Source organism: Manis javanica, chromosome 16, assembly GCF_040802235.1.
Source record: "Manis javanica isolate MJ-LG chromosome 16, MJ_LKY, whole genome shotgun sequence".
Taxonomy (NCBI): domain Eukaryota; kingdom Metazoa; phylum Chordata; class Mammalia; order Pholidota; family Manidae; genus Manis; species Manis javanica.
In genome coordinates, this window is record NC_133171.1 from 12837214 (window position 1) to 12853743 (window position 16530).

At 35.3% G+C, this 16530-nt stretch overlaps 1 protein-coding gene across 1 annotated transcript in view; it reads right to left on the reverse strand.

The window, feature by feature from the left end:
* The window catches only part of GMDS (GDP-mannose 4,6-dehydratase), a 703979-nt gene that overhangs the window by 500792 nt on the left and 186657 nt on the right, over positions 1–16530 (reverse strand). Inside the window, exon 4 of the mRNA XM_037011686.2 lies at positions 15028–15137. Within this exon, the coding sequence (XP_036867581.1) occupies positions 15028–15137 (110 nt within the window). The remainder of the gene's footprint in view (positions 1–15027; positions 15138–16530) is intronic.

Below are 16530 nucleotides of genomic sequence, written 5' to 3' on the forward strand. Positions count from 1 at the left end.
AATACTTAAAAAAAACAAAAAGACTCAAATGTGTTGGAATACTACACGAATGTCATGTGCTAACATCTGGAATTAAGATCACTACAGTGGGGAGAATGAAATGTCCCTGAAAAGTAAAGGCAAGCATTAAATCTCTGAACTTTATTGTTGTTTTACACGTAGAAATGTAATTTTTATCCAAAGAACTGATTTCAGATTTTAGTAATTTTCTTTAAGAATGCAAGATAGTAAGATGAGATGAAACTTTATGAACTATTTCATTATGAAAGAAGATACAACTAATCTGCAAGTTTCTATTAAATATACCATGAGCACATAAGCTGACATTGGGATTTCTTTTTTAAGAAATGTAGTGTTCAAGTGTCAGGATTTTACTAAAAGTTTTTACTGAAAATACTAAAAATGTAATTTATGCTACATTATAATTAAAAAACAAATTTTTACTACTTTGTGATTTAAAATCTCTGACCAGGTAACTGTAACCAGGATATTTATATTCTCAGTTAAAATGCATCTCTTCTCACATATCTATAAATTCTTTCAGAATTAGCATAGTAGAAAGCATACAAAAAAAAAGAAAATGCAGTGAAGCTTGTCAAAAGTGAAAACTCATGAAAATGACAAACTAGTATTTCATACTTGGGAAACTTTTCTAACTGTGCTTTATGGATTAGTCTCTGGATCCTATGCCAATAAAGTTGCACCACCAAGATTCATCATCATAAAAGATGTTCAACTTGATATGTGGAATCTTCAAAATGAAAAGCAGAGAGAAAGAAGCAAGCAGAGAGAAAAAAAAAAAACTAGAGATATAAAAGAACCTCCCACAAAATGAGACAATATATCAAATCTATGTGAAATCATCCTTAAAAGAATACAAACTATGTGCAATATATTTATGAATTTAAATGTTCAATCTAAAAATACAGATGCATCCTATAAAAAAGAAAAAGATTTTTCAAGGGATAAATTTTGAGCTTAAATTGGATTTTAGGGCATTAATATTAAATTAATTTTTCCACTGATTATTAATAATTCATGAAAAACAATGGTCACATGAGAAAAGATGCTTTGGGATTACAGTCTCTCATCTATCAATTTAAATAGTTTTAAAAATATACATGTATTTTTAAATACTTTTAAACGGATTTTTTTAGAAAGCACAATTTTGGCATACTAAGAAAGAAAAGCTAAGGATTATAGTCACAGATACTTTGATAATATAATTCCAAACAGAGGGCACAGTATTTTTCTGATCAACTGAAATGCTACCTAATTAATTACAAGAAAGTTAACACAATGAAGAAAAAGAAATACTCAAGTATTAGATAAGTTATTATTATATTATAGAGAAATTTTCAAGCATTTAAGATTTTGCAAGATTTGGTCATTTTACAAATGTAAAGCCATCACAAATTACAACTGGTTATAAGATACCAATAAAATTTTGAAAGACCCCTAATAACTCATATAAACTGTTTCTTTAGTTTACAAGTAAATCAACAGCTATTTAGATAGTGCATGGTTTTTAAAATCCATTTTAAAATCTATTTAAAAGGCCATAAGCAAATTTAAAATTCTGTAATTATTCAACATTTAAATATTTATGTAAAATATTTATAATATTTTATTAAGAGAAATTGATGTACCAATGTTAATAATAAGAAAATCAGTATCTTGGTTAAAAAGTGTTTTTAAAACAATGTTCTTCTGTTAGATTGCCTACTTTAGACATGATTCTTTGAAACCAAGTAGTTGAAGGAAGTGGTGTTGCAATACTGCCCTTTTTATGAACATTGTAGCAGTAATAAGATCACATAAATAATCTGCATGATACTATCCCATTAACAAAAAGTACCTAGTCTAACTCTAATGACTGCCAAAGAGGGACAAAAAGCATAAAAGAAAAAGTATCCCATCACCTGCAAAAGCATAGATTCTGGTTAAAGGTTTTTTCAAAAAGCAAAAATCAACCTAAAACAAAATATATATATTTAGCTATTTATATCTAAATCTAAAACAAATATATTTGACATTTTGGTAGTAACTTTTAAAGAAATTTATATATAATTGTGAGTAATTTGAACATCTTCCACTTTGGTTTTAAGAATTGAATGATGATGGAAGTTCATTTTATAAAATTCCATTTAATAAATTAAATTAAAATTATAAAGAAATTCCATGTTTAGAATCAAATTCAATTTTGATTAGTTCAATTTTTTCTTAATTCTCGTGTTAACATAGCCCACATTTTTACATTACTAAAAAGTTTCAAGTAACAGACCTATATGAGCATACAAATAGAAGTTAACACAATAGACTTTTAAAAACGGAACATATCTTCTTTTTCTATCTTCTTTTTCTACTGATATGTGACAGAGTATAATCATTTTATCATTAATAAATAACAAGCAGCAGCCGCAATATGTTTTATGCTTCATTAAAACAACACTGAGGCCCATACAGTGCACAGCAAATGGGGCTGGAAACCACCGCACACCCTGCAAACCACATTCCCTCCTAACCTTGTTTGCTAGAAGCAGCTAGAGAGTGAACAGCAATATACTCTTCAAGTAAGCCTTTATTAAGTATGAGAAATAAATTATATTAAGTGTTATTTTTTGAACCCAGAAATGAGGGAAAGGGTTGTTAAGATATCAAATTTACTAAAAAAATAATTATGTGAGAAATAAGTTGCTGTCACAAGAGAGACTTGCCAGACGTTGCATTTGAGCAAGCTGTTATACACACCTTTAGAATCAATTTTGTGACACAGAGATTAGTTTGTGGTACTAAGTCGCATGAGACTAGATCAGAAAAAAACTAAGGGTAGGGAAAATGTTTCCCTGAAAAACATTACCATTACTTTAGAGGTATTAAGGCACCCTTGTTATGTTTGTCACTAGTGAGATACTGGCATGATTCAATAGCTCAGGACATGTTACAAATTGCTTTTTTATAACTCGCTTCCATATCTCAGGTTTCTAATATATACGATTTTACTTCATTTTTGTGACTTCACCAAATTCAATTCTAAAACTTGGAAATTTGTGGGAAGCCACAGAAGGTCTTGAGAAGCAGACATATATTAAATATTAATTATAATGATGACTGTCATATTTTATAGTGAGTATGTCATTATTTAGGAATGATAATTAAGACATAAAATGACTTGTTAATTGCAAATGCATTTTGAAGAAATATATTTGTACTTCTGCCTTTAATAGCAAATCCAGCATGGGGACCAGACCATAATAGACTGCAGTTCTATTTTCTAAAATGCTGACATTTGAGCAAATGTTCCCATGGAATGTTTGTCTGATTCGTGGACTGACATTTCCTCTTTGTAACTTGCTTAACTAAGAAGGAGACAAGCAGGAGGCCAAACTTTACAGTCCCCGCAGGCAGCAGGCCTTTACTTGCCGCTGCAGCTTGTGTATGGTTTCTCTTTTACTTCCCTCTTTCCCTACTGCCCCCCAGCCCTTGCCTGTCTCTTTATTTTGACATGCATATTATCTTGGCTGATTTCTATCATCTTATAGGAGTAGATGACATACCTTCAAAGATTAAGCTTTCCCACCTGGGATTTGTCCAGAAATTCAGTATATTATAGCTTCTCATAGCTTCTTCATTCTCCTATATTCTAGTGTTATCAATAGTGGCTTTCTTATTTTATGGTTAACTACAGGACACAGGCAGCTACGTTGATAGAAGTCAGTTTATATTGTCACTCATCTTTTATTATAACTACAAGGTTGACTTCCGCTGTCTGTAACACTTTGCTGCCATCTATGTGTATAAAAGAGCACAACACTCTTTATGCATCAGAAATTTCTTTCCTGTTCCCAAAGGAAACTATGTCACTAATCCAGACAGATGACAAGGGAAACTTCAGAAATAATGTACTTCCCCACAGAAATGCAGAAGCTTATCAAGAATTTCTAAATATTTCTCTGTGAAACACCTTTCTAAAACTGAGAAAGTACTGAAAATTCATTATTTAACATTAACCAAAACCAATACTTTTTTCCATTATTGCTGTTGATAGATTTTAGCTATTATGGCAACTTCTATGGAGTTATGATTGAAAAAGAAAATGTAACAAGAAAAGCTGAAGTTTTAAGTCACTTAAATGATTACAATATATGATTTTATTTTTGCAAAACTGCAATCTAACTATCTTGCCAAATTACATAATGAAATAACCACTAAGCCAAAACACTTTCATATTTAATATATAAATGTAAAGCAACCAGTTAAAAAGTATTTGCTCAATTCTTAAACTACAAATAACTCAAATATTGTGATCTAATAATCAACTAATCTCTGTCAAACACTCAAATGCTTCTTTTTCAGGTAAAATGGAGAAATAGGAGAATACTAGAGAATGTCTCATCCTCCTCCCTTTAGTACTGACTATGCTGGCTCCTGACAAACACCAGTGTCAAAAAAATAAATAAGAAAAACACCCCAGTGTGAGCCATATGGGAACCTTAAGCAAAACTAACAAAATTAAAAAACCTCCTCCACTAAACCATTTAACAATTAATCCACACAGTGAGGGTAAAGATTGATATTTCCAATCAAGACTAATGATGTGTGTTAATTGTCCTAAAGAACTGTCCTTAAAAGTTTATTTTGTCAATACTACTGATTTCTAAAACACTTCTTACTGTTAAAAAAAAAACTGGCACCAAATGTATGGGGAGGTGGGTAGTAGAAAGGAGACTCAGGAAAATCTTTTACCCTGATACACCAAATAAAAGGAAAGGTTCACACTGGCTGCCTCCCCTCTACTAATTTCCATTTACATTAACTGTATAACTGCAACCGACACAATGTGTGTCATCTGACAAACATTTCATTTTAATCATCAACAATATAGCCATATACAAGTTCATCATTGAAAATTCAGCACTTTCTAAGGAATTCTCAGTCTGAATTATTCTGACAAACTTACCATAGTTTAACAAGCCAAACCAAGTCTTTATGCATAATTACTTGTAAATAAAGCAAATTTAAATTCATAGTGGATGATTTCTTTAACATGCCTGAACAATGTTACACATGTGAATATCACTGAAAAGAGTAACATAATAAAACCTGGTAAATTTTGGTGATAGACACTTTTCAAAAAATGGAAATATAAATTAAAGCAATTTTCTTATAATTTGTTTCCTGCTGGCCCTGGTAAAGTATCAAATTAATGATTTACAGTAGAAATTAATAAAAAATATTTTATGCATTAACTTTCTTTGAAATAGAAAAGATTCAATTTTATCTTACTATACCAACTTTAAGGATCCAAGTTTAACAAAGAGAATTTTATAAACTCCACTTGTACTAAAACGATAAAGAAGGAATCCTATTTGATACTAAGCTATATTAGGAGTGTAAAAAAGAAAGAACTTAAGTTTAACCTCTTAAATTTACATACAAGTATTTTTGTGGAGAAAGGGACAGATACATCTAATCATGGTATTAACAAGGTATTATTTATGTCTCTATCTTAATTTACACACATTACATATTCTAATCTAATAAGGAATCCAAAAACAGTTTTCCATTCAATATGAAAAATACAAAACAAAAAGCTTCACTCAAAGCATCTTCACTATTTGTTTACTATTTATAAGCATGCCTAGAAATTGGTTTTAAGATAAACATGTACATTTAGCTATTTGCATTGATTTTAGCTTAACTGATGCAGAGCTAAAATAACACTTTGGATTCTATTTAGTAAACAAACCACTATTGTAAGTGGACTGAAAGTGCAAAACCCAACAAACATACCTTTGTGTGGTCCACTAATTATAAGCAAAATTCCAAACATTATTAGCTGGTATCAAAATTACAATACCACCTAGATCTAATAAAACAGAACAATCTGTTTGAACAGGGGAGGAGAACTTTCATAGTGTTCTTTCTCATATAAATTCTTAATGGACTATAAAGGACTGTTTAAGTGGCTTTAGATTTGAATTCAATTGCTCAAATCCGTAACAGGCTTCCAAGAAGAATTTGAGCCAGATGACACACAGGGACCCACCAGCAATGTACAGTCCCGCTCTACTCTGATGAATATAAGATTAAAAATTTGAAACTTCTTCCTGAGAACTATACGAACTGATTACCCATGTGCATTAGTGGAGGTTATGCTCAGTAAGCACATGCATCAGGTTATAAACTGAAAAAGGTTTTGTACTGAAATTTCACATTGTAACAAACTAAAGTGATTACCAAATTTATTAAATACCATAGGGACTGTGCCCACACAGTTGACAAACAAGAGAATTGATCAGAAAGAAATGGAGGTCTGGAGAATAAAAACAAGCAAAAATGTAACTTTGAGTGGGGAGGTTTCTATCATCCAACCTGCCTATCTACAGACAGTAAAAGCATCCATATTTGCTGTCAGCTTTACTCACTTCACCTATAAGGGAGCTAATCTTCCCAGAAACAGACACACTATAGCACACATGATATTAAGTGTAAATGCAGAAAACACCTTATTAATGTTCAGGTTCCCAAAGTTGTATTCACTGCTCTTTACCAAGTAAAGCCGTCTGCCTAAAATGAACCTCATAATTTCAGTGTTAATAATTGCTAACAAACTAAAGCAATTAATTCCATGTTGTTCTGAGCACATATAAGGCTGACATATGAAAATATAAGAATATTAAATCTTATAAAATATATAAGCATATATCAATTTATAGATTACTAAACAAAATAAGTTATCTTTGCAGCCCCAACATGGAGATACAATTTGTGTATACTAATATGTGAACAAAAATTTGTAGTATTCAACCAGAAATATTTGTATTTAAATCTTAGAAAATAGGTTAATTGACAGTATAGTTATGCAACTGATTTGGCAATTTCTTTAAAAAAAAATTAGTATACCAATAGGAACAAATTATTCATTCTGGTTATCAAGCTATTGATTTTTCTGATTCTGTAAACAGCAAATATTATTAGCCTCCCACAGCTTTTAGGGACATTTATTCAAACACTAGCACAGTATAGGCCATCTATATAAAATTTTATATTCAATTGAATTGAATTATTCTAACCAAAAAGATAGGGATTATTTCTGATGAGTTAGAACCATGGATTTGTATTTTCTCTGTATTCCAATTTTATTTTAGTATAATTTATGCTAACATCACACTCAAATTACTGTATTTGGGAATCTTCTCAGCTATGCAAACACTTCACATATGGTGTTAATTATAACTAGTTCCCTCCAGCAAGTAAAAAACAATGCTATTAACTCAAACCTATGGCATTGAAACTTTATTTCACTGTAATAAGTGGAGGGAATGGCAAGAGAGGAAAACTTCAAAATCAGAGTTTTGTGTTATCTTTCCCTCCTTTTCAGTGACAGCTTCTCCCTCAGTCTTCTCAGATTCGTAGTATGACAAGAAACTGAGCCATATTAGATCTGGGTTCCAACCTAGATAGTTGCTCTGCCACTCATCAAATGGAAGATCCAAGGGGCACTTTATAAAATAAAGGTTTGAGCAGGCTCATTGCTAATATCTCTACCACCTCAGAATTCTACAGCCCATTTAATAAAAAATAAAGCATCCAAAACAACATTTTCCCCTTTATAATAGGTCAGAACACATTAACTTTACAGTGGCAGGAACCATAGGCATTTGAAAGAGGAACACGTTCTTACACATAATATCAAACAGCAGCTGTGGCAAAGGCCCCCATGGCAGAAGCACCAATGAATGGGATGCGACTCACCGAGTCACCTGAGTACATTCACTTCTCTGGATAATTTGCTTCATGTTTGCCTAAATTAGGAGCAGAGTACACACTGGGATTAGACTGGGGGTGGGCAGCAGAGCAGCCGATCTACATTTCCTGTCCTCTCTCCCCTGCTCCTACTACATTTGTTTGCTGCCCTACTCCCTCAGGATGGAGTATGCCACCATTCCCAGGGGGATCACTGTTGTGGATAGCACAGTCAGAAGGGCCTTCCCGAGAGGCTGATCTTCGAGTAACGGGTGGGAGTGGTTAAGGAAATGAGGTAGGTGCACATCTAAGAATGAGCATCAAAAGCAAGTACAAAGGCCCACAAATAGAAGCAGATGTTAAGGACCCACAACCTAAGGTAGATGTTTATTTTACATTTTATAGATGAGAAAATTGAGGCTGAGAAAGGCTGAGCACTCTGCCAAAGTTACAGAATGAGCATGTGACATGGTCAGGATCCGAAACCAGGGAAAACACTAAGGCCAAGAGTCTGAGGCAGCCTGGAACCGAAATTTTAGAATGTATCTTGGGAATGCTGGCGTGTACCCGATTCGAACATTCTTGGCTATGCTACAGTGTCTCATGAGAACCTTCCTCCCTTCTGCCCCATGACAAAGTCATCTGAAGGTTTCCCCTGCTATCTGAGAAGGTCCCCCTGCTATTCAAAAGAGACCCCCACTCCACTATCTGAAAGGTTTCCTCTACCATCGAAAAGTAGAGTGTTCCCATGAAACCTCTGTAAACTGAAATGGTGTAAGGGTGGGAAGCAATTACCATTAATTTATATGGGAAAAATTCTGAGCATTCCCAGACCCCAAAAATAACCTCTCCTAGGCTTTTCTGATACCTTAGGACACATCTTGCTAATGGGTGCACCAAAAAAAATTGATATGAAGCACAAATGCCCACAGACACTGTTCAAAGCTCTGGTGGTTTGGCACTGAGATGCTGAGAGCAGTTCCTGGGGAAGGAGCTTAGCTTGGCCTCTCTGGGGGTGTGAGCTGCCTCTGGAACAGCTCACTGCAAATACACAACAAATGCTATTTTCACTTTTTTTCATAAAGTGAAAATCCTCTTCAGATTTCTTTCAGTTAGCAAACAGGGACTAATGCAGTCTTTCATAAAAGTGAAATGGTTTAACACCAACTTTCGAAAAGCAGAGGATACCTGCATTCCTATCCACATCACGACGTTTTGCTGCATCCTTCTGGCAGAGGGCCTGGTCAAAGGGAAGCAACCCGAGAGGACAGATAGCTGTCCTCACCCAGCTCAGTGTAATGGACTGTAACACAGTGTGTGGGATGTGTGGCTAGACCCTCACCCACATTTAAGGTTGTTCTGACACTTCCCATTTTTAACAGCAATAACTATGCCCCGTGTCTACTCTTCCTTTTCCTGCTCTCTTCACCCTCCCTGTTAGGATCCCCAGGTCCAAAATAAATAAATGAATGAGCAAGGACACAGAAGAACAGTCCTCTCTGCTGCTTGCTCTGCGTTTTTAACAGGCCACCCTCTACTTTGCTATGATTACACAGTAAAGGACCACACTGCTGCAATTCCATTTTATTCTCTGACAAGGTTAATTAGGTGCCACCCAGATGTTCAACCTGGGCACCTGCCCTTCCCCACAATAATGCAGTTCTCCCACTGCACTTAGTCACCAGCCCCCGCCCTTGCAGCAGCCACAGGAGGTTTAGGCTTCCTGGAAATCAATAGGGGAGTTAGCTTTTCTATTATCAGGACCAGCCAGGAAAAAGCTACTGAAGATGACAATTCTTTAACTTGGATAATTAAATTGCTCAGTCCCCTTCCTGGGAGCCACTTGTTTAATTCCCATGCCTGTTTTTATTCTCAGCTTCATTCCCTGGGTTGGCTCTTCTGTCTCAACTCTTTCTGATTCTAACTTCGTACCTGGCCACCACACAAGCTATGTTTCTCTTCTGTTTCTTGCCTAGCTTCCGGGGCTGGAAGTCCCACTATGAGGACAATTTTAGACTTGGGCCCTTTGGGCGTCCATGTTCAGACTGCTAACTGGTTGTACATAACTGGACAAGGAAGTCCTGCTCGCACTCTCTCGGCCAGGCCCAAGTTTCCCCTCTAGGCACTTATGCCTCCTAGCTACTATGAAACAAGATTAAACAAATAACTTACAGAGAAAAGAGGGAAGTAAATGACTTTTCTTTCTCCACTAAAGACACAAGGGGGGAAAAAAAGCTTAAGAAATTTAGATATGTGGGGGGAGAAAGTACTTAAGGTAAGAACTATTTCACATTAGAATTATTACTAGTAAAAATAATCATTCTCTTGGATGGTCTTTAAAATAAATTACAGAATACAAAATCTGGCTTCCAGTCCTAGATTGACCAGTAACTAGGTGGGAGACTTTGAGCAAGTAACTTTGCTTAAAAGTGAAAATCATATTAAATTATTTTTTAAGTTCCTTTTAGCTCTAACATTCCATGATTAATGTAATTTTCATTTCTTTGAAAAAAATAGGCAATTCCAACATAACATTATGAGACAAAACAGAGTAACACTAGACTAGATTTACTGTAGAAAGACCCTGTCTAGCCCTATGACTTCAAGAATGACATAAGATTAGTAAAGAAGCTGTGAGGAATCGTAGAAATATCCAAAATCATGGCAGTAATGAATGTTCAGCAGGTAAGACATTTAAGATAGAAATTATTGTAAAACTATTATTTACACAGTTAGAAAAAGAACAATAAAGCAGGCTCTTAAAATATTTTCCCCATCATAATAGGGAGGACTATATATTGGATAATTTGTTCCTACTTGTATGATGTCATCATGCTAGGTTTAACAATTTTAATAACTAGTACATGGCAGTCATCTCTCACTTTCTCCCACATAAGATCAAATCAGCCTCTCAATGACCTACACTTCATGAGTCATAATTTTTCTGTTTATGATTCAGAAAAATGTCTTCAGTCAGTATTTCCCAGACTTTTATGGGTTGATTCCAAGAACCAATTTCATCTTCATTGGTTTCCTACAGGAAACTAGACTAACTTCCTATTATTTTATTTTCCTTACTTTTAGCATACCATAGCCCACATCAAATTAACTGGAAGTGAGAGTGACAGAAGCTTTATTCTGCACAAAGAGAAGCCAACACAAACAATGCCTGGTCTAGAAGTCACGGACTCAAAATTAAATACAAAATGTGCTACTATTAGAACCTTCTCTCAAAACAGCTCCAAACAAAATAATAAGAAATGTATTTTAATTAACCTTACTGCAAGCATTCTGCCATAAGAACTTTTGTTTAAAAACTATTGTCTGTGAATACAATAAATCTGACAAGTTTATTAATACAGAGAAATTAATTCTAAGGAACAAAATATGTATTTTCCATCTTAATGCCCTACCAAGCTGCTGGGAGAACAGGCAGACAACTGAAGCCCAATGCACAGAGCCTTGGGAGGAGCCAGGGAACAAAGCAATATAGCCCAGAAACCTGGCATTTCACATCACCAGTGGCCATCATGCCAGCCTCTGCCCTATACTCAGTCTTACCATGACCAGGAATCAATCTGACATCAGATCACAGCAGAAATGACAGCACAGAATATGCACTTTCAAAGAACAATGTGACAATGGCTTGTCCTCATACTATCCCTCTAAAATACTCAAGGTACCTGAGAAGTATTCATTCTCACAGACTACACTACTCAGAAAAAGATTTCTGAATGTGAAGAATTTTGATATAAACATTATCAGATTGCCCTTAGACTCTCCATTTTCATCATTCCTGATTCTAGGTACAGTTTTAGGCTTTAAAAGCTCACATAGTCAGTAACCGGCAAGGACAGGACTATTTTATATCAAGTTCAAAAGATGACATATTAAAGGGAGAAGGCCTAAGAAGAATGCATTTAAGGCACATACTACATATGGATAAACCAAGAAACCTGGAACATTAGGGGGGTGGTTCTCACAGTGAAGTCCCCACCCAGGATCAGCGTCAACTGAGCACATTGGACAAATGGAAGTTCTCAGACCCCACTGCAGAGATAGTGAATCAGAAATTCTGGAGAAGGGCCCGGAAGCCTGCAGCTGCAGCTGAGGAGAGCCTTCTCCATCCTAATCTCTTTCTTATACAAGAAACTTTTGGAAAAGCATCCATTCAATTTACACTTCCCTTATAACACCTCAACTTCTAAACCCTCTGCGCTCTGGTTAACTCTTCTATCATATCACTGAAATGTTTTTTAGAAGTGTCTAGCACTGCTGACACCCCCTCCTCCCTGAAATGGCCTAATTTTTTTACTTCTGCGATGATTCTGCCCTCTTGCTTCTCCATATGCTACTTCCCTCTCCGAGTGACTACCCTTCCTTCTCCCACACTCTGAAGACACACACGGCCCCAGGGTCCGTCTTCTTCAGTCTGCTAACTTCTCTTCTCCCACCTACTGCTTTGACATCTCAAGAATTTCCAGAACTGAACTGACATCTCTGTACCCCAAACGTCTCTCAAACCTCACAACATATTTTAAACTACTTCATAAGCTGCTTCAACTGAATGTCCTTCAAGTACCGACAGGGGAATATATCCAAGGGGAACCTCCCTTTTCCCCCACCCCAACCCCAGCAGCACTCCCCTGAGTCCCGCTTTTACTATAAATACCATGGGCTCTCTAGGCCCCTGGGGCACACGTCGCTTCCCCTCTCCCCGGGCTCCAGTTCTTGTGGGCAAAGGGGTCAGCCCCACCAAGCTGCCTGTTTCATCCTCCTCATTCCCACTTATAATGCCACCATCTTTATCCAACTGCTTCTTACCTGTTCTGAAGTCCTACCTCTGTAAGACACATCTGTGAATCTATTTTTCCCTTGCTCAAAAATATGCAGAGGCTGCCCAAACACAGCCCACCTTCCTACCTAGCCTCACCTCGTATTTATCCTCAACAAACTTTTTGCTCAGCTAATCTACAATGCTTATCACATTGCAAACATGTCTCAAGTTTCTTCACCTCTCACTCTTGGTCTTACATTATTACCTCCATTTCAACTACCAGTTCCCACCAACTCTGCCTGTAAATTTCCCCACAAACCTCCCCCTTGACACTGTGTACGATTACCTCAGAATGAAGTCCTCTCTGTCCCTTCTCTAGAGACTCAAAGATACTGGAGCTAGCCTCTGACACTTGCCAAATTACCCCTACAAAAGTTGAGACCCTCTATTACAAAAGTGAGTTTTACACTTCATTCTACATGGATGCAAATATTTGCTGAAGGCAAAGCCGAAAAATTTGTACAAACCAAAATTCATGTGCAATTAAGCACTGTTCTGCCAACTTACTGGATTTTAAGAGAAGGTGGTGAAACATAATACAGATACACCATATACATAGCAACTTAGAAGGAATCAATCAGCCTCTTTTCTATATGCATAGTATGACCACTTTAGAATGATAACCAGACACTAACAGATTCACTTCAAGTAAGGAAAGTATAACAGACTTTTTGAACAAAAAAACTTTTTGTAGGGACAATGGGAAAGACCAACTTATTTGACACTAAAATGACAGAGGGAAGGCCTTCTACAAATAAGTCTATAAAAAGTTCCTGTATCTTTCCAACCATGCCATTTCATAGCTCCAAGAGGTGATAAGCTATCTTACAATCATGAAAGAAAGTTCTTGGTCTAAAGGAAATTGAGTAACAGAGCATTCAGTCCAAAATATGCTATTTTGTCTGCAAGACATGCTCAAAGTTGGTCAGGAAGGCCAAGAAGCAGCAAGATAAATTATAATATGGAAGATGGACTGATTGCTTCAGTTAGAGATAAGTTCCTGGAATGATAAAGATAATCACTGTTTCTCTGTAGGGGAGAGAGGTGATAATCTCTCAAGGCATAGTATGTATAAGATATCACTTCAAAATGAGAAAATACATTTAGAATCATTTAGAAAAAAAAACAAAACAGCTCTGCTCTAACCAAAGACCCTAGTATGTTTCATAGCCTGAAGCTTAAACTTGGATCAGAACAGAATCACCAGAGATCAAGAAAGGGAAAATATTTTCTCCTAAGCAGCACAGACAGATATAAAGTATCTTTATTTATTAATATGTAGCCATTTCTCAAGGTTAACATTTTAGAGGAAAATGTATTATATAGATTTACACTCAATTTCTAAATTTGATATTAATTACAAGACTGGGCTTACCACTATGTTTCTCTCACTATATTTTATAACTAGTTTCATTTTAACTACTTTACAATTTCTCCCTTAAAATAGCAGACACATAAAATCGGCATATAGCTTCCATTCTGCCCAAAGTTGCAGATATGGAGAAATAGCAAAACCTTAAATACTTTCTGAAATAGGACTGCTGAATTCATTCATTAAACAGCAAAAAATGCTAATAGATCTTTCTGGACTTTTGGCAAGGATTGTTTTAACCTAGAGTTATGTGCTTTTATTTCTAAGCTCCATTAACTCTCCTGATTGAATAAGTATCTAAATAGGATTCATTTCATCCCTGGCTTCAGATTTCATTCACTCAGGTGAGCACTAGATATACAGCAACCCAAAACTGCATTAAGCATATTGCTAGAACCCTGAAAATAGGCCTCTCAGGTTTACTGCAATTTATTCCAGAAACAAAAGTTAAAAACAGGTAAATAGACTACTAGAGAATTTAAATAAAGGGAAAGAAATCAACATTGGCTCTATCATACTGAGGAGACAAGAAGCTAAAAAGAGTTCTTCTTCCAATGAATTTTATTACTTCTAATAAAGCAGTAAATATAAAGTTGATTCAGGTCAATATAAAGTTAAATCAGTTAATTTTAACATATTATTGGGACTCAAAAAATATTATTTGCTCAGCCAGTAATATAATCACTACCAAAAGTTAATATTAAAATATAAGTTGCATTGAGTTACACTTTCCAACATTTTAACAAATACTTCATTCACAATATGATTTGAAATGGCAGAAAATATATCCAATTGGGGCTCATGACTATAAGATCAAACCAAAATAAATAAATACTGCTATTTTACTTTATGCAGTAAGACTGTATTATATTGTTAATAACAGAGAACACTTGTCAAGAAGATATTAGTAGTTCTATTAGGATTCACTGATACCTAAACCAGTACCAATGATTACACTTAAAGACTAGGTCAAGTGGTGGTATTATGTTTAGAAGCAACAGACAAAAGTAAAATACACAGACAGCCCAAGAACACAGCCATAGAAATCATGGTAATGAGAATGGCTTACTTTGACGTGGCTCTGGGCTCCAAGGTTGTAGATCTCTGTAGGTTTTACTTCATTAATGATCTTCACAAGGCAGGTGCTGTCAGTGAGATCACCATAGTGCAATTTCATGTCTTTAGGATATTTAAACAAAAATATACCATTAGACAGAAGAAAGCAACATTGGCCCAATTTTTTAAAATAACAAAATTGAATTGTAGATTCTGAAAGTCTGGAAACTGAACTGGTTTGAGAGCAGCAGAGTATAACTGTCATCTTCAAAGAACCTAAATAGCAGAAAAATATTCACATTTTTTGCCTATGTCTATAAAGGACTTATAAAAACTCAGATGGACTTTTTAAAAAAACCATAGTATCATGGCAGATGTTATGCAATTAATATATCCTATGGCTCCCAGGTGATTGGTTGTAAAATGTGTTAGACTGAGATACAAAGCAAAATCTCACAATAATCTGTGTATTCTCTAGAGAAATCTCTAACACACTGATTATAGTGAAGATAGCTCTGTTCAGGTACTTTTATGCAGTGATTTTTAAGTACTTCATAAACATCAGTCCTTAAGCTATCCATTAAATGCTTAATGTAGTGACATAATTGATTAAAGGACAACTAGCCTATTGTAACCCTAAATCTAAGAAGAATCTTACACTGACATCATTAGTATAAGAATTTGACACATGTAGATGGGGGCAATTTGTAACTCGATCTTTTTGTTATTTTTATATAATATTGATCTGTGTCTAGATTGAAGGTAGTACCATTTCTACATATTACACAAAAGCAATGGTACTTTTCAAAGATGCACTGAATAACTAAAATACTAAGGAAGAAAGCCTCCACTTGTATAAGGAACTAAAACCTTTAAATATTTGGAGTTCTGATGTGAATACAAAATTGCTTATGGTTTATAAGCTGTCTAGGTCATCCCTGCTAGCTGAGAAACTGTACAAGTAAAATAGGCTGAACTTGGAGTTAAAAAAAAAAAAAAAGACACTGTACTAGTCCAGGCCTGTCTTTTACAAGGTGTGTGGCCTTATAAATTCACAAACTTTCTATGCCTGCATTTGGTCCTCTATAAAATGGTCTTACTCAGAACCTGAGGATATGCTATGAAGATGAGATGGGAAAGCACTGTGACTATGTATGTAAATGTGCACTTGCAGACAGGCAACTGTACTAACAAAAAACTGCAAACACTGGTAACTATCTGTAAAGCATTCAACTATACTTTTGACTGCCATCTATTTTGGGACCTATCTTCACATATTATTTTAAAAACTAAATAAAGGTACAAAGGTTGCTTAGTTTGACTAAACTAGACCAAACATAAAAAGCAAAGGAGGAGGATTCAAGATGGGAGCATGAGAGGTGAGACAGAGAACTCTTCCCAAAACCACATACAGTACGAAAATATAGTTAATACAACTAATCCTAAAACAGTAACAGGAAAGAAGGCTGCACCAGACTGCACAAAGCTGGAGAACAGAGCAGACCTCACGAAACAT